The 23,884-nt window shown below is 38.9% G+C and overlaps 1 protein-coding gene across 2 annotated transcripts in view; it reads left to right on the top strand.

Annotated features, from left to right (window-relative positions):
• Nucleotides 1–2,644: 2,644 nt before the first annotated feature.
• LOC139118988 (neuronal acetylcholine receptor subunit alpha-7-like) overlaps nucleotides 2,645–23,884 on the top strand; it is a 69,322-nt gene continuing 48,082 nt past the window's right edge. For both annotated transcript variants that reach the window (XM_070682589.1, XM_070682591.1), the window contains exons 1-2: nucleotides 2,645–4,006; nucleotides 21,401–21,546. In XM_070682589.1, the coding sequence (XP_070538690.1) occupies nucleotides 3,916–4,006; nucleotides 21,401–21,546 (237 nt within the window). In that variant the 5' untranslated portion in view covers nucleotides 2,645–3,915. The remainder of the gene's footprint in view (nucleotides 4,007–21,400; nucleotides 21,547–23,884) is intronic.

Genomic DNA, 23,884 nt, shown 5'->3' on the forward strand with positions numbered 1-23,884 from the left:
GCCTGTAGTAATCTTTTTTCTGACCAGACGTTGCGATCATGTTCAAATTTTTCTAATGCTTTATCATGTCGAACTTTCTCTTCATAAGAGCCTCACCATTCCCAGAAAGCTTTTGTCCGATAATATTTCCTCCTGTGAATGCCGTTGCATTTAATACAGCACCGAGAACTGTCATTCCTATTGCTGAAGCCATGACTGTGTATTGTATATTACAAGGTATTATTTTAATTTTCACTGTATATAGGTCCCTACGGAGTATGTCTGATCCAAGTGGCTTCGGTCTAGGTACAATTCGTATGCAAAATCTTGAGCTTGAAGATCTGAGTGATGTTAAAGTTAACAATAATACTAAGATGGCTGCTAATCATAATAAGGATTACGTCCTTCGTTATAAAGACCGCGAAAAATATTTCGTTTTAGCCAATGCCGCGGTGCCATCCCACGAGCATGCTGTAGAATTTTCCGAACTTAAAGACATTGATGAAACTGTAATTGACGCCACAAAGGCTTCGAATGATTCTACTCCTTTTGCTCTGACATGGGATTCGGCTAGTCAGAAATTCATGCCTTATAATGTGCCGCGTAACATCTTAGATATATTGGATAGTGAAATTGCAGGAGGTGTTGCTGAACCACCAGGAACTCCGAATGTGATTTATTTTGATAGCAATGTAAACAAATATAAATTGTTAGATTTTCGTAGTTGGCTTACTCCTACGAATCCATACATTGCACTTCTTGGTATACCGATTCCCTTAAAATTAGTCCTCTTAATACAATAATGAAGGCAGATAATACACTAAGAAGGTGGATAAACGAGGGGGAGAATTATTGCTCGTATACAGCTAGCGGAGTTCCAGTTAGATTATTTTGGGACACAACTTTAAAGAAACTGGGTCTTAAAAGTGTCGGTGATGAGGCAGCTGTTCTCACTTTACAGACTGTAAATCAACAGATGACTGATAATATGAAAATACTTCAACATGGTACAGTTCTCATTAGATGTGTAAAGTTAGCTACTGGAGATGAATTTGACGATTTGGTTGGATATTATGCTATGAAAACAGATAACAGAACAACTTGTGATATTATCATAAGTATTGATAAAGATCGGGGAGGGGAAATGAGTATTGAATGTTTTGTTGGTGGGAATAGAATAGAGAACGACTTAGGAACTACATTTGTACGTAGAGATAAAAGAGTGAACACTTTAGATATCAGTACCATTCATCTGAAACGTCTCATATTATTTGAAGTAATGGTCTTCCGTCATATTTTAAGTTCAGAGGAAATTACTAAAATTTTATCTATCAGGTGAACAAGTTCGCACCGATAGGAACTTCGTGTTCAACATCAGCTAGACTCCGCGACCGGCCGGTCGGACTGACAACGGGGCTCCTTTATATAGGCTAGTTTGATGGTGATGACTCACACGGAATTTCCCGTACACCTTCGGAACGTGTATAAACATGCTCAGCAGGAATTTCCCCGCTTAGTTCAGGACAATGCACTGCTGCGCGTGCGTGAGTTCGTATATAGGTCAGGGTCACACTTTAGTTACATGGATGGTTAATTTTTCCTTCACTTCATGTAGATAAATGAATAAAATGGGGTGTAAAAATTCTTACTTAATCCAGTTGACCACCCTTTCTTTACTACTTTCTCTGTTGTTTTATGTTATATTTGTATGTGGCATTTACAGAGCGCGTCGATAAATCGCGGACGCCATGCGCCATATGAAACGCAAAATAAATGTGTGCCGCTTTCACCACTTGCTGCACTTACAGCGGTACCTGATGTTCCTGCATCCTTAAATGTAAAATTTGATTGATGAAGGTTAATCGACCACTATGACCGAAACAAAATATATAATGGTCAATTAAATTATGACAGTGACAGGTCAATTCAGGGTACTGTGATCAAAATCATTTAGGCAGGCAGGCAGACAGACAGACATACAGACAGACAGACATAGACAGACTTACAGACAGACAGACAGATAGGTAGGAGTGATATGGAATTTAGAGGGAGATTGAGACAAACGTAGAGTGAGACACAGAAAATGACAGTTTGACTAACAAAGAAGTTTAAGGAAAGACAAAAAAGTGATAGAAAGTTTAAGAAGGGAGAAAAAATGTGCTCTGCTGATATGGCATTGACATTTTATCAATGGCCACATTAACCCGCTATCCATGCAGTACAGGGATATATATAAAGTTCAGAAGGTTGATCAAAACACATGGTGCGTCACGTTGTCACTTTTCTAGGACATTAGAATCTTCAAAAACAATACGAGAACAATGTAACTCACCTAAGCTTATTGTATAGACGGAGTTCACATTTCCGTGGACACGCTTCTGTTATTTTCCATGGTGCCACAGATACTAAACGCGGTCATCACATGCGTTGATGAAAGACAAGTTTTATTTCAAACGATGTGCGAAGCCGGCCCTGGGAGGAAGATCGGGTGCGACGGATTTGTTTGTTGGTTAATTGAATCCTATTGGAAGGCGAATTGGGGTGACCATTTTGAGGAACTGCTCTTACGCACCTTGCACCTTTAACTCGTCATTCATTATGGATCTCTGTCGGACTCCCCAGCTTGGCGTTTCATGCCGCTTTGCCATTTTAAAAGTATGACATATCGGCTGCCGCCTCACAGAGCTGCGTGACACGTCGCGTTGGAGAGAAAATTTCGCCCAGTTTCAACTTTTTACCGGAATTTCGAACTTGCTGTAGTTATCCTTACCGAACTAGTCAAAAACTTGTACAGAAGACGTTAATCTGGTGCTGCAGTGAGGATGAGTTCAGACCGTTTTCCGGAACAGGAATGAAAATCTACGCTACAGACTGCAGTATCAGATAAGCAAACTGAGGGCTTTAGGCAGACCTGTTTGCAGAGATCCGGCTCTACATTTTTCAGAGTGAGAGAGAAAAGTCATTTTGGTGGAGAATCCGCAGTTTGCATGTGACGCGTTGTTAACGGCTATTACATGCTTGAAAGGGCATTTGCATCAAGCGTTTGTCGCCGATCATCGCGCTTTAAAGAGCATTGCCGTGGCCGTTTGATTTGAACATCCTGGAAACCAACTGGGTTTTACACTCTCGTCGAGTTATAGCATTCTGAGAGAAACCACAATTTACTTACCTGTCAGAAAAAAGGTATCTTTTGTTTCAAATTGGCATTTTCCTCTCGATAGAAGACCAAGCCCTAAATACTGCAAGTTGCCTTTGAGCAAAACACTCTCAGCGCTGTTGTAGATTCGGAAGAAGACAATTGTTTCGCTCTTTCTGGTGCGCCGAAAGATATTTCAGCGCACAAGGAAATGTTGTAATTTTACCCGGATCCATTTAGAAATAATGGCCCAACCACTTTATTGGCTAATCAAGTAATCATACATCGCTAGTTTTCCCTTTCTATAGACGTGATTTCAGCTAACTCGCTCGATCTCCAACGGCGACCATTACATCAACGGAGGAGTAGTGTACGAAGTGTTGTGGTTTATCAATCTTTTAGCGCATTTTTTCAGGTAACGCCCCGGCAAATTTGTTTACGCATTATTGCATCGCGGACATATCTCCGGAGCGACTCGCCCCAAGCGTAACACGCCGAGCGCATCAACGGTGAATCCAGGCAGCTTTGCATCGATCGAAAAGCAGGAGGGGAAAAACGGTTTCCACTGTTCAGCGATTTGAAAAAATAAGCTTTAGCAAGTTCGAGCGCCACTGAGAGTGATCGACGTTATTGTAGAGGCCAAGCAACTACTTTACCGCTGAATTTTCAGACAAATCGGCGTTCCTGAAGTACTGCGCCTGGCTGTTGCAGAAGGAGGCTCGTTTACAAGTGTTTCATATGAGGTGACATCAAACCTTGCTAGCCGTCAACGCCTGAGAAGTGACAAATACTAATTCACAATGAATTTAACACGCAAGTTAACAGACCCGATGATGTGTCTCACAGTGCTTCAAATATGCGGCTTCTTAATGCTCGGGTGTTCCTTACAAGGTAAGTGTTTCTTTTACAACGAGATTTACGACACGCTCCGACCATACATCATGTTGATCTTTCTCGTTACTTTTTATGTTTTGTTCCCCTCGGGCATTGTCCAGATCCCCGTTCACCTGACGCGTCTCCGTGACATCACTTCGGGCGATGAATTATTTCAAATTTCTGCAGCAGCAAACGCTCACATCCCCGTGTTTTCTCCCCTGTTAGTCCGTCGCCACAGTTAACCCCAGTCTTGCGTGACTAATCACTCATGTGTCATCCTTACTATCTTGTTGCCTTTCCCCGGTTTTGACACAAAGTGAGTTTCTCGCTTCACGCTTCCAGTCTGCACATTAATGTATGAATGAACAAGGGACGAGTAATACAATTTTGTAGCTGCTAATAAGATCATGGAAGCTGAATTCGCCATATTTATATTGATTTTAAAAGATTACTGGGGACCGTTGTTTCTTTTGTCACGCATCATAAAATTCGTAGAAAGAATGGTGCGGAAAGGGAATAGGAATAGTTGTCAGAGTTAAGATAGGCTCGAATGAGGAGAATCGACAGACAGACAGACAGACAGACAGACAGACAGACAGACAGACAGACAGACAGACAGACAGACAGATGGATACATCCTGGCGCTGAAAGACGAAAGAGAAGTTTATAAGTTGGCAAACAGATACTGGCGGACATCTGATGGACATGCAATCAGACACAAGGAAAGAGATCACAGGAGAAAGTTGACAGACAGACAGAATAGCATATTGATGGGCAAACGCCATAGTGTGGACAGACAGATGCATGGAGTAATCAACAGACATTTTGACAGATGAACTGACATGCGAAGGCAGAGTTGAAGACTGTCAGACGGTCAGACAAACAGGCAGGCAGGCGACATGATGGGTCTTCAAAAGACGTACGCGGAGAGAATTTTATTACATATGCATAATTTTTGTCCCGCTACAACCACTCTATGCACGCGATATCTATAGAGACTGATGAACGATCTGATAGCCGGAAATTAACGAGCTCCTTCTCATTTCGGACTGTTCTCAAGCTAGTCCTTCCTGAACTATCTCAGCGGCAGATAATTGTACTCAGTGAAATACTTTACAGTCTGTTCAAGGGTTCCCCCATCTGCTATTCAAACGAACTCATCTTCCCACAAATTAAGTAAACCCCTGGATGCTCAGAGCTTGATGTTATCGGCGCAGTGCTTCGATCCGCTTCACCAGTCTGCGCTTCCACTGGATCTCCGTATCTCTGCCGTGCACTGCGAAAATAAAGAAATTCACTCACACAATTTAGCACTTTTGTTCCCAAGCTCGAAATCGCCACTCAGGGTCCCATTCAGCGCGTCACGTTGTCGGTATTCATGTGTTTTTGCAATTCCGTCAGCAACATTTGTATCTCTCGATTTTGTGCAATTTTCTGAAACCGATACGACCATTAATAATCCCGCGTAATGTTATACAAAGAAGTATGGTAAAAGGTAGTAAGCAGATACCTTTGGTTGAAAAAAAACACTCTGAAATATACATATAATTGAAAAGTAGCGATAATTAATACTCCGGTTCGAAACAAAACTAGGATATCAATTTATACTTCATCGCCTCCAGTTTTTCTAACTCGTGACACAACAAATAGTCCCGCTAATGAAGCTTGAGGCCTTCCATCAAATCGTGAACATATAGGCGTCAAAATGGGTGGTATTATACGACTTAGCTGATGACAGTTGGCAACGGAGCCCGGCGGCTCTCTGAGTAGAACAAAATGAGTCTTTTGTAAAAAAAAAAGCTGATTTTACGCGGACTGCAATTTATATCTGGCAGGTCTAATAAATTTATCAGTTTATCTGCGTCATTTGATACATCGATACGCCACTGAAGGTTTTAATCTCTCTGAGGCCGTCGTGTTACTCGTTCAAATATCACCCGGCGTATACATTTCCGAGTTTTAAGTCTGTACGGCGTGTAAACTGTTTGGATGACACAGCTTGCTGTTCGATCGAGCGCCGCCTGACATTTCAGTCGTGTGAAAAGTCGGGGAGCTGTACGCAGGCACACAGAGTGTTAATCCTAAGCCGTGAGATTCAAAGGCCACGACAAAATGTGGAAAGCCCCGACTTAGCCTACCATGCAAACGTAATGACACTGCACCTCCTGTCGTTAAATCTTGGAAGACGCTCCGCGAATACATGTCTATTGACCGATCGATCGCCGCGAGATGCTGAAATCGCTTTAGCATTAAACTAACACAAAAACTACCCAGCCGCCGATGCTTTCATCTAAACGAGTATGACAAACATGCGGCTACATTTCGTAAGTGCAACATTCCAAATATTAAGGATTGTAAGTTATTATGAAAACAGGAAAGCGACATTTTCTGTCGTTTGGTCCTCAATGTAATATTTCAAACCGAACTTAATATTTAAATCAGACGTGATGACAAAGGAGAGTTGTATTTACATATCTTATTGCGCAGCTGTCATGGCCACCTCTTGCTTTTTTCATGTGTACGGAACTATTTTTGGGTGTTAATTCATGACATCAGGGCAATAACCCCTCTTCCAGTCTGTCAAAATCTTCGAGCTTTTTTACGCTCAATGGAAATCGATTTGTGCTGCCATTCACTTCCGCCAGTCAAAGCATACTGCAGAGACGAAAAATTCCTGACAAATTTTTGCAGCATGAGTGTGCATGTGTATGTGTCTTGTATTTTCAAACAGTGCAAGTCCAAGGTCGTATGATTTCCAAGGGCACCCTACGCCACTTCAAAACTTGTCACGTTGTTTTACATTCCCGAAAAAAACCTACTTGCGCATCGGAAGTCAAGTTGGCACTACGACAACTGTGCAAATAGCCGCAGGGCAAACGGTGATACATAGGTCATGAAAAATGTTCCGTCATCATTTCACGAATTCTTATGGATAAGTCGAGCTGCAACGCCTTATGAACATCTTTCCGGGGCATTCCTCGATGTTTAATAACATGAATATATATAACATGAATATATATAACATGAATATATATATATATATATATATATATATATATATATATATATATATATATATATATATATATATTGACACAATTACTTTATTAAGTACAAAGTAATAGTATCTGTTACTTAAGTTTCATGCATATTGCAATCTTTAGACAGAAAGTCAGAACTGTCTGAAGATTGCAGGATGCATGAAAGTAGAGTAACAGATATTATTACTGTGTACTTGAAGAAATTTGTTGTAATTAATTTTAAACGCTCTTGTTTGAGCATTGAGCATCGTAATTTCCCATGAGAACATCTATATACTTATTATATATATATATATATATATATATATATATATATATATATATATATATATATATATAAGTACATAGTTGTTCTCATGGGAAATTACGATGCTTAAAATTAGTATCCTTAAAAGTAAGTAGTAAGTAAGTAAGAATATATATATATATATATATATATATATATATATATATATATATATATATATATATATATATATATTTACTTACTTACTTACTACTTACTTTTAAGGATACTCGTCAATATGGCACATAGAATAAATACGCGTCGTTAATTTCGAGATTATATACAGTCAGCGGTAATTTAAGATCACAGCATCATATTTCATACTTTCGCGGTGCTTCTAGTATTGCACTGTATGTTTCATTTGATAGGTGTCAATCGTACTTAGTTGTCACTCAATTTTCGATGTTTACACAGCATCACATTCCCCATTTAACAGAACATGTAGAGATTTCATGTTTGATTTTCAATTACCCGGAAAAGTTTGCAGCTCCAGCTGCGGTTTAATTCACGTGGAACGCAAAGAAACCACCCCGCCTATATGCATGTACCTCCCGGAACCCAATTAAATAATCAAATTAATAATATTCCCAGGTAATGGGAAAAAAAAACTGGAAAAGATTTCAAAGATATCTGGGAGTGCCCATCTATGATAATTCCAATCGAAATTTTGAATGAAAACCTCCTGAATCGCTGAACGTAGAGTGCTTTAGCAGTTGGTCGCGGGGCCCAGAGCAGAAGGTCAAATTCCTACGAGCGCAAAGGGGGTTTTCAAAATAAAATTGTGAATGAAATGAATTCCCTCCCTGAGGCAGCGTATTGCGCTGACTCCTACGCGGCATTATCTGCTCTTCCCCCCGACTAGGCAGACTGTGATGCAACGCTAGAGCACCACGAAGAGCATTAATCACCATAAACACTAGCGTTGACAAGTAATTATCTGCAACACACCGCACATTTGTTGATCCGCGTCTCTAAGATGAAGAATTCATGCAGCGCTTGATCAACGCCAGAAAAGGGTTCTGCTTTTTCGACCTAGCCACTGGCGAGTCATCGGCGATCTTGAAATTCAATCAATTCATCATTCTGACTCAGCATAAGGTGAAAGATCCTGGTTTACCAAGTTTAGTAATCTAAAGGAAGGGTTCCTTGCAAAAACTATAATAATTAATATTGCCGATGAGCTGATTAAGGCCATCTCTTCAAACAGTGGAACCCGCTGTTACTCAGAGAAAAAACAAACAATTTAATCCCATTGTGATCCATATATAAAATCAGCACTTATACAAATTCCCTCTCAATTTGCATGTTTCTTCAAAGAGATATATCGCGGGCCCGTTGCAAGAAAAGATGCCTTGATAACAGATAAGGAAACATAATCACATAAACAGAGTAATCTTTGCATCGCCGAGGGGAGTGATAACGTGCAAAGACCGCGCGCTACAGGCGAGCAAGTAAAGCTGTAAACAGATTTTCCTAAATAGACAACACCTTCAACCTTTTTATGATATATACTTATTGTATTTATGATAAATACATTCCCTCATTCTTCGGCAAAAGTGCGTTCATGCAAAGTATTATTCCTGCCAACACAATGCTTACAGTAGAATGTGTGATCTAATTGTAGACAAACTAAGTCTTGCCCGGGCTGACATGAAGTTCAGTCGTCAACAAGAACATTGCACACAAACAAACACTAGACACTTTGTTATTTTGAGCACAATGAGAAACTGTCTTCAGAAAAAGAAAAACAAACACGCTGGAAAATGCACGAAAGATACCATTATCGGCAGTTTTAAGGTTGAGAGTCCAATACGAGGATGGGTGCCCAAAATTTACATGGAAGAGTGCCCCTGTAGCAGCGTAATGCAAGAGGGAGTTAGATTACAGGTGCTTGTACGACTAATGACCATATTTCTTTTTTTGACTAAAAATTGACATCATTTTACGATTATGGTTCACACACCACTGAGCTAGTCTTGTCATGGAATGAAAACATTTTTGTGAGACGGCGAAAAAAAGAAACTTCAGTAATTATTAATGACTGTTTATGGATTGCAAATAGTTTATTGAGCAAATGGATGGGCCGACGCAATGTAGCGTTATTAACGAACATACAGTGGATATAAATTTGGAACAAATCGATGGCGATAAACAAACACTGTCAGTCTTGCCCGCGTTGATGCATAAAAATCGCAATGCGAGGTTGAATCAGTCCTTAAGATGACATTCCAACACATGATCTGCTGATAAGGCGCAGAGATGCATGATGGTTATTGTTACCCATTAAAATTTTATAGCGTTTCGGACAGAGGTGATGAGCGCGTGAGACTTGAGCTAACAAATATCCATGTTTAGTTTGCAGTTGTACATTAGAGTCGTTAAGAACTGTTCAATCAATAAAAGGTGTATATATTGCCTCTGCTACGACAATAAATCGAATGAATTCCTGCTCTCGCAGTGCCTTGATTCTCGGCCGTTTAGTCGAGAACTTCGCGGGCGACTTGTAGTTACCCGCTTGTCTCCGATGGGTTGGATAACGACGCATAAAAGTAACTCATAGCATATGTTGTGATCTCAATAGACGTCAAGGTGTTGGCCGCAAAAGTGACTAAATGCCCACATGAATTCTTCTTGCCACAGAAACAAATTACCTCCTGAATTGGCCAATGACTTGTGTCTGCGCTTGGAGTAACACATGTCTACAGATGGCACATTTGAAGGTATACTGTCACCTGTTCCAATTTTGCCACAGTTACCAAGGAAAGAGAAAATCTAACCAATCACAGATTTTAAGCGGGTTGCCGCTTGTTAAAAACAGCGCCCTCACATGGGCATTTTGAATACCAAGGAACGCCCCTTTAACCATATATGGGCATATTTAGATTACGGGTGACTGTATACCTTTAAAGTAAATCTGCTGCTATCATGTCCAGAAACAGCCGTAAAGAGTCTTATTACGCCTGTCATATATCCTGAACAGTTTAAATAATTATTTAAACCAGTTTGGCTTCTTTATCACGTCTTGTGAGATCGAAATGCATCATATGCTCATAAAAAGTTACCTGCAAGACAATATAACACTCACGCCGCTGTGGAAATATTTCTGGTGCTCATTATTACTTCCTGTTAACATACCCTTCTTCAAACTTTGAATGTATGAGTCCGTGAACTTCCTTGGTTTTGCGCACTGGTGGGCATTCTTTCTATTTCACATTTCACTTGTTCGGTCAAACTTGCGCAAACATTATGTTTTTGCTCAAATAGCCGGTGGCCAATTCTGCCAGAGCGGTTGTCACTTCAAAGCGATGACGTCATATGTACATACACAAGTGGCACTTCACTTGGTATGCCTCGGCTCCAAAACAGGCGTTCTAGTGTGCATCAGCCCATCGGAAACAGACTTACTAGGTAAAATGAAATGGACTCCTCCGACTTTTACAAATGAGTTCTTTGAAAACGCTAACAAAGGTTTAAAATTAGTTTATATAGCTTGTAATGGCTTTATAGCAACTGTGAAAAAGAATTGATACAACAGGTTCCCTGCTTCATCTCATCCTGTAAACACTCTGAATTTGACACACTTGTAAATACCCAGAGTCAAAACAAGTCGTACAAATGCACGTCAATAGATCATTTCATAAATAGTAATATTCTTCCTCGAACTTTGTCGCAGTTATCGGTAACTAGATCCCTTCTATTTGCTTGATCCAGGAGCCATTGTCGACATTCATATGGTCATTTGTTTCACACACACACACACACACACCACACACATATATATATATATATATTATATATATATATATATATATATATATATATATATATATATATACACATACATATATATATATATATATATATATATATATATATATATATATATATATATATATATATATATATATATATATATATATATATATATATATATATATACACACACATGTATGTATGTATGTATGTATGTATGATCCTGAATGGGTTGCTCAAATTTTTTATGTAACCTCCCTTAACCTTTATTATGTTATCTGCATACCCACACGAGCAAATACGGATTAAGAAAGAAAAAACAAACAAACACTTTAGGTATATCATGTATGGTCACGTGACTGTTCGATGACGTGATAAAATATGTGTTTGACATCATAGTTTACGTATCTTGCACACGGTCGACACGTTTACCGTCCGGTAGAATTTGTAGAGTCACGGAGCGTGTTTCATATGTTTTGAAATGTGCTGAAGAATTTTTCTATTGGAACTAGCGTAGCGAAAACCACGCGTGTGATGGTATAGACGTTTAAACGGAAAACGTTTGGTAGAAGTCTTCCAATATCCTAGTCTGCGTATGATCCCCCAACTGCAAATAATTTCAGTGTTAAACCATTAAATTCGCCATGACGGTATAAAAAAGCGGTATTCTATTGGATAATTACAACACACTACTTACTTTCTTTCTTTCTGAACAGAACAACACTGAGCAGTATATACCCTCACTTTTAATAGTATCCTACAGGGTAATAGTCGAAACGTCTGGTGATATTCTCATCATTGTTGTTCAGGGAACAACTGCGTTTGTCTTTATTTCTCCGTAAAGCGTGTTGAATATAAAGTATTCGGGTCGCAAATACAGCGTACAGAGCAAATTATGCAATAGTCCGGACTGATATTCAATTGACACGCAGAACACGTAGGCATTTCGATTTATAATTTCTAATCAGTAGAACAAGAAATTGTATGTTGCAAACAAATAAAAATACTGGAAAATAGTACGCATCTTGCAGTTCTCGTGGCTTAGACCTTGTTAATTTCCACGGTTAACTTAGATAGGAATCCTTCATATAGGACAGGGACTTTGGCGCCCACATAGGTAGAATTCCTTCACCGAAGGCCTGTACAGTCTAGCAGCTTCTGTCGTTCTTGGCAATTATTATCAGAGATTAAAAAAAGACCCTGTTTGGAACATTAGACACACGTAGAAAAGTGACGATTCAATTGAACTTCATTTGCAGCTGTGAAACAGAATTGATGCCGTACTGGAACATACTTGACAAAAACAATCATTAACTTTTTTCGACCAAGTCTGAAAGTTCAATATTCGACCCGTGAAAGGAGCACCAATCTGCATAGGTAATGAAGTAACGTACAGTACAAGCTCAAAACGAATGCATTTCACACACCATACTGACACAAGCGGCCGAGTTATCCTTTTGGTAAATCATCCATACACACACCGCGTTTCAAGTTTCATAAGTAACAAAAATCATCGCTATGAAAAATTATCATACTCGTCATGCACGTCATTTTACTATCAGCAACCACGGGTGAATGTTGTAGCCAATTTCAGTGTTTAACGACCCCGCAGTTTACGGCGTAGTGGTTATGCTCTATCTACTTTTCAATTATTGCTTGGCGTTCGCCAGCCATCATTAAATATTAACCACGGAGAAAAGCCTAGCTTGTCTTGTCAAAACACAGCTGCATCTTGCGAAATTTATCTGCCATGATTAAAGCAACTTATTTCAGATAAGCAAGCCTGTTCAATGGCAGTGAATGAGGAGCTCCCTGGGTTTGCATCTCAGTAAAATAAAAATTTCTTGAACCGAGTCCTGTCTCACGGTTTCGTTGTATTTCATCACTTGTTTGTGAAATGGAAAAGTAACGCGAAGTAAGGTCGGCATTCAAAATGGTTTACGCCAAGGGGAAAGATATTCGGACCGTCAAATGTTTACAGTTTTTTTCTGATCTATCACGTGTTGGGCTCATTTTAAAGCTCTTGTAGTAAGAAAACTTTTCACTTTTCGTCTTACTTTTTTTTTAAATTGAATATTTTATTTTCGTCATCGAGTTAACACAAGGGATGGCGGCCATTTTACATTTCAAAAATCGATAAATGTTGGGTAATTTGATTCTCTAGAACCAAACTTAGCGAGGTGAACCCTGTTTTTTCAGTATTCTTTTTATGGTTCAGAGAGAATGGTTGAAAGTTTCATTTGGGAAAGTTTGGGCAAACGTTTAAGTCTTTCATTTACGATGTGCGTACTAACTCAACATAATACTTGCTTCCATATGTCATTTCATAGCGAACACATATTGCATCGTAACGATGGCTACTAAGCTCGATTATAACCGCAAGAAACCTGTGTTACCAGAAACGCATCTGAAGACCGCATTATCACTTATTTGTAGGACACTAGTTTCACGATCTAATTACCTTCGGTACTTGTAATGGAACTAGTTCCCTGTAACGTCACTTTTTTTACGAGCAAGCGCCCTGTGTTGTGATGACATTGAGCGTTCAGGCCGCATCATTCTATTTTCCTTCTCTGTGATGTGTTCCAGCGAATCACGGAATGAGCGTATAATGTGTTGAATTCATTAAGTTTCCATTTCTGTCTATTTCGTATTCAACGTTGCTGTCGTTGAAGGATATGTGGTTATGGCGGGAAAGAGTGAAATTGAGGAATTGTTACTTTTGGTTTCCACAGGAACTGGAAAAGAACCCGGTGTTCATTCTAATTTGAAATCGTGAATCTCCATGTTCCATCTTGAGCCTCACGTTTCGTTCTTAGAAACGTACAGGCGCTAGATTTGCTTTAAAAAATAAAGATGAGGTTTCGCGGCTTTCCATTGTTGTAGTACGAGACGGCACAACGGGCGAAGAAATTACTTGCTTTCCGCATGGAATCATTCGGCATGGTTTTTACTTCGCAAAGTTCAGCTTGCTTGAGGCTTATCCGCCTTGCTCTGTATGAAAGACAAAAAAATCAGAGCAAGACTTTACAGGAAAAAATACAACAACAATACTCTTAAAAGACGGTGAACATGTTTTTTTTTTGCTTTGGATACGCGGTGGCATTGAAAAATTGTAGCTTGGCAAACGATACCATCCAAATCTGCCTTACCAACTGCACAGCATTGCGTCGTAATGTCTCTGCCAGCACTTCTCGTTTATTAAAGATAAAACTACGTTACTGCCGACCCAAAAAACATTGGCGGTGGAGTGACTTAAAACTTGGCAACAAGAGAGTCTGTACTTGTCAATCTCAATAAAGGGGCATTCCAATATGTTTGTTCAATATGTGGACCTCCTTAAAAGCATCGTTTATTACGTTGTCAGGGGGCAATTCTTATTTTATTAAGGAGGCAGCTTGGTATTACTTCCACGTTGGATGTTATCATAATATGAATGCCAGGCGGATTGACATTTCATTCCAAACGTAATAACTACACGCAGAGTACGAAATACCCATATGTCTCCCTAAATTGCTTTTCAGCCAGAAGATTCATTACTTGGTGGTTTTAGGAGTATGACAATTGGATACGAGTCCCTTCATGTTTCAGTTTTCAAATTTGCATAATAGGTGGTCCGCGCAGCTATTTCAGGTGCCTGAGTGACGTCCATCTTAGCGTAATGGACATAAATTAGCTACGACTTTGAGATAACGATGCATGAACTACGATCAAATTCAGTCACAGCGGAGATATATATCTGCGTATGACAACTTGATTGATGATCGAAATCTGGCGACACGCTAAATGTTAGATGAATGTGTTAGTTTTGTATATAGATGGTTTGATCATTCAAAACACTTTATTGTCAATTTCAGGTCTCCACTTATACATTTCATGTCAGCTGTAATCTACGAGATAATTATTCTTTCAACTTCCGACGAATTTGCGGAGTAAGTACCGCGTTTTCGCGGGAAAAAAAGAGAAATGGTGTGTTTGAAAGGGTAACAGACGAGCTGATGATCCACGGATTTTACAAAATTTGTGAAAATATCCAAATGTGTTTCAAAAAGATTGCCTCGTTTAGACTTGAACAGCTATGCACGCCATCGTTTCATGATAAAGGATTATTTTAGAAACTCTAGGGAAATAACATATTACAGAGAATCCAATCGACAACTTTGTAATGTCTACGTCACTTCTGATGTCACATACACGATAAATTCAAAGCACTATAGTAAATATATCGGCAAAACACAACATTGAAAAAAATTATATTCTTTTTTAGCTATTGTAATTTGCGCCTATTATCCGTTGCCTATACAGAATCGGTGTGCTCCAGCATGTAAAATCAACACGTGAATTTCCGTAACAAGGAAAGGTCGACGTTGGTTTAGGAAATTGAATTTCTTTGTTTAAATAAATGCAAGTGAAATCCCTGTAGTGCACACATATATGTTCGAAAGCCAATAAAGTAAAACATGAATCGGGCAATACGTTGTCACTGTTTGCAAAACGGTCACTCACGGACATTTTAAGTATCTTTAAAAACACATCTTTATTTATCAATCTATGTCCTGACTGTTAACATCTCGCTAAATGTCTAGCCAGAATGTTCAATAGAAGTTATATTAACTATCTTTGATTTTGTTCATTCATATCTTACTTAAAGGACCAAGGGCTTCATTTTTGGATGACATTTTCAAATTTATTTTCATATGGTGCAAATTTATTGTTGTTCGACTCCCTTCTGGGTGCTGAAAGACGAAGTGTGTAAATTATACAATTCTATTGTTGAGAAATGAATTCTAGAGCAGATGAAGATTCCGTTTTGACAATTACACTAAGATTTTACATACATGACGATTGCGTCGAAAAGGGACATACATTAATCTGTGCTTTACTTTCCGTATATTCAATGCCGAACCAAGCAGAGAAAGCTTAAAGCCCGACTTCAAAAATTATTCAATATTATCATAAAATTCAAAATGTTCTCTTTCCAATTCGATTAAAAAGATATTCCCCACTGTCACATTGCACGACAACGCTCATTTCAGACCACCATGTACAGCTGAGCATACGTATAGCTTAAAACCTTAAAGTATACATTTACATCACGTACGTAGACATTTTGATATTCAGTTTGAATATGCACAATATTGGCCCCTTTGACAATTTTAATAGCTTTCTAGATGCACTGAGTAACATTCTTTGTTGCGAATCATCCTGATCCTTATGGTCTTGTCTACTCTGTGTAAAAATCCTTTTTATGTTTGAATATTTCAATGTATAATTTTATTCAAGCAATTTATTTATATTCTTCTCAAATGAACCTGCCAGTTCGTGGAGCTCCTGTTGATTGGTGACTTTGCATATGTGTAAACAGGAAAATAGATTGATAGATAGATAGATAGATAGATAGAGACAGAATACAAACATACGATAACCTTATAGATATACTGATACAGAGCTACATACAGAGATACAATACGTAGATATATACATAGATACGTACAAACGTAAACAGATACTTAGAACATAGATAGATAGATAGATAGATAGATAGATAGATAGATAGATAGATAGATAGATAGATAGATAGATAGATAGATAGATAGATAGATAGATAGATACTTACATACATACATACATACATACATACATACATACATACATACATACATACATACATACATACATACATACATACATACATACATACATACATACATACATACATACATACATACATGTAAGAGTGCGTAAGAGACAGACAGACAGACAGACAAACAGACAAAGCAAGAGAGAGAGATTAAGAGTTCGACTTCAGTATTGCACATTTCCTTTACTGTCAGTGAATGGACTTCAGCGGACGTAAATGGAATGTGATACTGAGGACACTTAATGAGCCTTTCTTTGAAAAATCAATGTTATACCACTCTGAACATTTCCTGTCAAAAAGCTGCAATGTTTCCGATTGAAATTTGAACAAAGTTCACTTGATCTTGATGTCAGTAATTTTGGATGATTCATTTGAATGCTTTAAACTGGATAATAAAGAGATTTGAACCTTTCATGTATGTATGTATGTATGTATGTATGTATGTATGTATGTATGTATGTATGTATGTATGTATCTATGTATCTGTGTATCTATGCATGTATTACTTGTTTGTGTGCTGTACTTGGACGAACTGAACGGTCGCACACACTGTAAATAATTACGGCGAGAATGAAGAGGATGAATAAAGTTACTATTAATCTAAACATTACGTTAATCTTTTAATTGCGTAAATATTTTTCAAGCGTCAGGAATTTTATTTCATGTTTTACAACATTTAACCGTAGCAAAACAGCAATTTAATGATTTAGGTTGACGACTCGCGGGCGCAGAAACCGCACCGTGATTTGATTTGGCGTCTGGTCAAATGAGTTTTGGGTGGACCGTGACATTGATACATGAACATGTCGGTTTCAATTAGCGTAGCTAACCCGAACGTCGCTTTTCAAATGCTTCACAAAGTAAATAGCCGTCACCATGACGACGTGATTTTTAAGATACGCTGATTGAGATTAAATATAAATTTACATGAACAAGGAACAGCGATAAACCGGTGATTGCAGTCGTTAAATGAGAGGAGTACATAATCTGAATTCATCTCATTGTATTGATGGTTGCTAGATCACCACGATGCGATTCGCATCTACTTGATCCTAGTTTGAAAACTTACAATATTCACAATCAGGGTGAGTTGGAGGAGGTTTCGGCATTTCGCTCCCTCCTAAGTAAGTAGTGGACGCCATGACAACTTAAAGGGCCAGTAATGCTAACTTTTGATCATTTTTTCACCATTTTTGTTTTAAATGTCAACCATAATTTCTTGTTCTACTCCTCAAGGCATGTTGATGTACATAGTGTTCAGCTTGCAAATCATTCCGTAAGTGTGAAAATCACATTGTTATTGTTGAAAAGTGAATTATGGTCCGGACTAGAAGAGAAATGTAAACAATTCAGATGCATTTTACACATAGAGACACTAGTTAACAATCTAAATATTGGGTGTTTTAAGACTCTTGGGGGGGGGGAGAAAAAAAGAAGTTGCGATTGACATACAAAATAAAAATGATGAACATATCATAAACAGTTAGCATTACTGGCCCTTTAATATAATGTTTTTGATAACTGGATGAGAGAGCTAGAAAGAGAAAAGATTTACATGAAATGATACATCGATCTAAAACTAGCCTGGAAAGCAGAGATCTCACGAAGTAAGCTACTAAGTCTACAAGTGTCAGGGCTACTGAAAAGTAGACTATCATCTAATACAGTGTATTTCCCTTAACGGGGTATTTCTCTTAGGTAGCTTTGGTTTGATACCATAAAACTAGCTTTGTAGGATGACTCCCCTATAGATCAGTTTTTCTAGATATTGACCCCCAGCCTAATTCCCAAGGCCCTGCCCTCGTCCAAATTACTGATGGCTCCTTCGCAAGCCATTCTCTTCGAAAGAGGACGGTCGAAAGGCACCTATTGACATGCCCCTTTTCATGAGTGTTCTCTCCTTGCGAAGTGATCTGTTGATATACCGGTGTTGTCATTGTCAATAGAATGATACATGTTTATGTTCAGCTTCACATGTCTAAGTAGACCCGATAACACAGTTGGTGTTCTTCGCATTTGTTTTTTTTAATTCAACAGAAAAGCGAATTAAACAATGCGCACAGCTGAAATGATGTCGTTATGGTACAACGCATTTGATCTTATATTTCCTGTATTTATTAACCATGTATATTAATCCGTTCCATGTTGTATACATTTTGTGTATATATATATATATATATATATATATATATATATATATATATATATATATATATATATACATACACCGGTATAAATAGCAACTTTGAAGATAGAAAGAGAGATAGAGAGATAGAGAGATAGAGAGATGGATAAAGAGATATATAGATAGATAGAGAGATACTGTCACCTTGGTAAGAAATTGATGAAAGAAAGGATGTGACCTTTATGCTAGACTAACTAATGGTGTCCAAAACGAGTTCCGGCAATCTACATCAATGCTTTCATCATCACCATCTTGTGCCATAACCGCTAAAGCCCATATGGACCTGTCACTTTCTGCATTTTCATGACGATGTCAAATTTTTCTCGCGATTCACTTGTACTGCACATAATTCTGTCGAAAATGTGAGTCATAAAGCTTGATGTAAAGCTTAAGCTTTTACTGATGTTGAAATATTTGATCACTAATAAATTTTGTTCATGCATAATTTATTAATGAATTTTCGCACCTCTAGAATAATTATGTTCAGGTGACCTTTCAGAACGATCCGCCGTCAATTTTGTGCATGCGTCGCCCGGAACCGCGGGCTCTCCGCGTCAGATAATGAATGATAGAGTTTGACGATTATGAGGGAGCCTCGCGGGAATTTCACGGATCGTGCCATTTATGTGAAATGTTGACGCGGCCGCGCGCGGGGAACATGTCAAAGCGAATCTCGGCGTGCGATTGATCTGTGAATTTATATACGCTGAATTCTGAACAGCATCGAGGTGTCACTTCGCATACAGCAGACGGTAATGCACTCTGTTTACACTGAAAAGACTCATCCCCCTCCCCCCCGAAAGCCACGTGATCTCTCAGTGCTCGTGGGCATAGAGAGACGGGACTGTGGAAACCTTGAGTGACTGACAGCGATGATTGGGATGCCCTCTGGCTTACGAGATATGCAGAATTCCCTCGTTATAGACACAGTTGTCGATGATCTGTGGTGATACGCTGAAAAACAAATAGCATAACAAAGGATATGTCTTTAACGTTAACAGCACTAACTATACGCACTTAAAATGACAGTTGATGAATAAACATTCAATTTCGATTATTTATTCGTGTAATTGAACTTAAAATTTGAATACTTCGACTAGAATTGGTAATGGCCCCGCAGGGCCGATGTACGCACACACATATATTTTCGATGCACTGAATGCCGTGTTAGCTTGCCGAAGTCTTTGTTCAGGCATCGTACAATTCGTACTGTCCATACCCCATGAAGGAAACAATTGACTCGCACACTGATCCGGAAAATATGCCTTCCGGGTAATAATTTGACCGCGGAATGAAGGCCCTGACATGTGGGAAGAGGTCCTGGCTTCGAATGATTCTATTTCTTCTGCGATGGAATAGAGAGTGAACCAAAGGCCTCATCCAGCTCGGTGAACGTGACTGTCTTGTAAAGTTGGCGAAGTAGCGTAGTTCTTTTTAATCGTTAAATGATTGGTTTTCTTGAAAATGAACTTTTCAGGACACTCAACTGTCTAATCATACTCTCTCTCTCTCTCTCTCTCTCTCTCTCTCTCTCTCTCTCTCTCTCTCTCTCTCTCTCTCTCTCTCTCTCTCTCTCTCTCTCTCTTCTCTCTCTCTCTCTCTCTCTCTCTCTCTCTCTTCTCTCTCTCTCTCTCTCTCTCTCTCTCTCTCTCTCTCTCTCTCTCTCTCTCTCTCTCTCTCTCTCTCTCTCTGTAATTAATGTAAACTTTCATAAAAATGTGTAAAGCCATACGTAATACCAGTACATCGTGCTTCCCTACAATGCGAGCAAGCAGATAATATCATGAAATCGGTCACTGTCTTGATAAACCAATATTATGTGTATGTATGTATGTATGTCTGTCTGTCTGTCTGTCTGTCTGTCTGTCTGTCTGTCTGTCTGTCTGTCTGTCTGTCTGTCTGTATGTATGTATGTATGTATGTATGTATGTATGTATGTATGTATGTATGTATGTATGTATGTATGTATGTATCTATGTATGTATTCTAATTCTCGTGTTCTTCTTGAATCAAAATATCTTAATGCCTTGAGCAAACGTGGGAGTGTGGAACGTAAACGATCTAGCCACTTCAAAAATCGACGGAGAATTTTAGACCATCTAAATCCAGAAATGTTCATCGAAGTTGCCTGGTCGATACTCCGATTTTTTTTTACTCTCACACGAGTGGTGCTGCTAATAGCTAGCCTCCGGAGTTTGCAATAGACTGAGAGAGGACCTCGGTGCAATAAAGTGTCAGACGATCCATGCCGAGATTGTGCGAGTTGAACGAATGCACCAATAGACTTGGTGTGGCGTGACAGGATATTGGCTGATGTCCTGTGAGATATCCCCATTTTTCTTTCCAATTTCCATTCCACCAATCTTCTTGATACACTTGTTTGAAACCTCTTACTGCTGTCTTTCAGAATTCTCTCGTATCAGCGGATTAATCTTTAATATGTATACCAATTTGTAAATTGTTTTGTATTTTTTTCTTTCTCTCTCTCACTTTCTTCCTGTAGGCATATTTGCGTCACCGGAGCAGATCAAACTCATCGAGGATCGGTTTTTCAACGACCGCTACAATAAGCTGGTTCGTCCGGTCATCAACGAATCCCAGAAGATATCCATCTCTTTCGAGCTCTACCTGAGTCAAATAAACGACATGGTAAGTTCCCACTGCGCATGCTCGTTTGGGCAACTTTCGAAATAATTATGTTCCTTTATGCAAAGCGTCTAGTAATAAGCAATTGCTTGAGTATGCAAATGAGATGACGATGACTTCCCTATCGATTGATAATATTCATCATACTAAATCGTCCACTATTTGCCGTGAGGTTGTTAACGCTGAACAGGGAACGAGCATGCTTCAATCTTGTGGCTAATTAAAGCCTATCTTCAGACAAGAAACGATATTATCGACTCCCTCGGGGCAGAGGCAGTGGATGATCCCGAGCTACGTCAATTTAGACCCGTCTCTTTCTCCTAGACTCTACTTCTGCATGCCGATGGGCTGTATGCGGAATCCAAAACTCCCTTCATCGGTTAAATTATTTTTTATCCGTGGGTACAATGCAGCCTTTGCGCGTAATAACTTTATCCTGTCAATTTATCGACTTGCATTGTCGTGAACAGGGACAGTGGCTGTAATTTTGTTGTTGTAATCTTTTTGTTGTAGGAAACAGTCATTCTTACTTCTTCTCTCTAAAGTATGTCCAAATACAAATTATAAGCCTAGGCATTCTGTACGACAAATATCACTGCGTGGAAAGGAATGCGGGTCCGGACATAATTTAGGTATCAACAATAACACGGAACAGAACACACATGTGTTGAAAAGTTCAAAGCAATTTTTTTGACCTTGATGTTATCGAAAAGGAGAAAAAAGTGAATGATATAGACATAACAAAAAGGACGGGCAGATACATTAACAAATAAAGTTATCGGATCTTTAATATGCTAAATAGCTTCCAATCACTCTATCCGTGACCCAATGGAGTGTGTCGATGGTGAACAGCGCAAGTCAATCGCATGGAAATGACCTTGCTGAGCTAATATTTAAAGAAACATTATTTTCGAGATTCAATCATCTTTTTAACGGCGTGGCGTTGAAATTCACGGCGATGAAAATTTTAATGAGACTTCCTTGAAAATCCATGAATTAATTTGCCGCACATCGTTTTTTTCTCTTCGCTTGGTTAAACATACATCAATAAAATATGACACAAAAAGTTCAACGCGTGTGTGGTTGCTGCGGATAAATTACATCCAAAAAGTAAAGAATCTCTGACAAGTCAAGATTTTCCCGGCGGGATACAAGCTTCTTGTATGTTATTGTAACTTCAAAAGAGAGCGCTTGAAAGATCTATCCGGAGACCGTCTCGAAGAAAACGCACTGAAAATCTATCCTGTTTTATCTGCGCCGAAGAGTGAGAACGCGTCCATCGTCTTTCTTGTCAATAGATAGTTGCAATTCACCTCGTCTGTCAAAACTCGATGAAGCGACGCTGCCTAGCACGCAAAAACATTCTCTTCGCATCGACTGCGTTTCAATTTCACTCAATTGGGAGACTTCAACTGATGAATGTGTATGGCAATGGGGAGTGAAAGTGTCCAATGATCGACAAATTCTGCCGTCATTAGCGAGCTTACAGCCTACGTGCCGTCATCGATTACGTCAGCGCGCCTCGCATGTTCCACTAGAATTGATTTCAGCCCGGGAGAGAACTCTCTGAAATATATCAATGTTCTCGTTTTTTGTCTTTTTGAAATGGATTAATCGAATATTCTCTCTACAAGCTAATAACAGCGTCCAATATCGTTTTATGAGTTACTCGGTACATTTCACCTGCAACCACACAAAACAGGTTTCATATTCGTCCGGCGTTTTGCCATTGTGATTTCATTTGCCTATAATTGATTTATTGAATCACACCACCTACATTGATGGGGCACTGTTTTTTAAATCCAGTAGTATAGCTGAACTTTTCTGTTGTGATTTTAAGTGACTTAAGTTTGATAGCTCCATTGGGAAGGGTTAATTTTTTTCCTCCGCGTCACCTCAGATCTATCAAAGAACCTCCGCAAACAGCGATGTAGCCTTCACGGTTCATCGACATCGAATGACTGTCTTTTCCGTTTGAAAAAAACACACTCTAATTTGTACTTTGAAATCATACAAGCGAAATTCCATTCTCCACCCAAAGTAGATTTGTCATGGGAAAACAGATCAAGGCAATAATTCTTCATATTTTAAATATATGACAAGCAAAAATCTAACCTCTCAGTGGTATATTCATCGGTTGTGACACTACCATAGCGCAAACTTGATGCACTAATAACGTTAGCATGCAGATACACATCGGATTCATATGTATCTTAATGCAAGGCGCAAAATTTTCGTCAGAAAGGGGGAAAAAACAAGCCTGCCAACTTCATTGTGTCACATTGAAAGACATTTCGTGTGTAAAACACTTAATTTGAAACAGTTCTTGACTTTTAAGTCT

The sequence above is a fragment of the Ptychodera flava genome, chromosome 19 (genome assembly GCF_041260155.1).
Source record: "Ptychodera flava strain L36383 chromosome 19, AS_Pfla_20210202, whole genome shotgun sequence".
Classification (NCBI taxonomy): domain Eukaryota; kingdom Metazoa; phylum Hemichordata; class Enteropneusta; family Ptychoderidae; genus Ptychodera; species Ptychodera flava.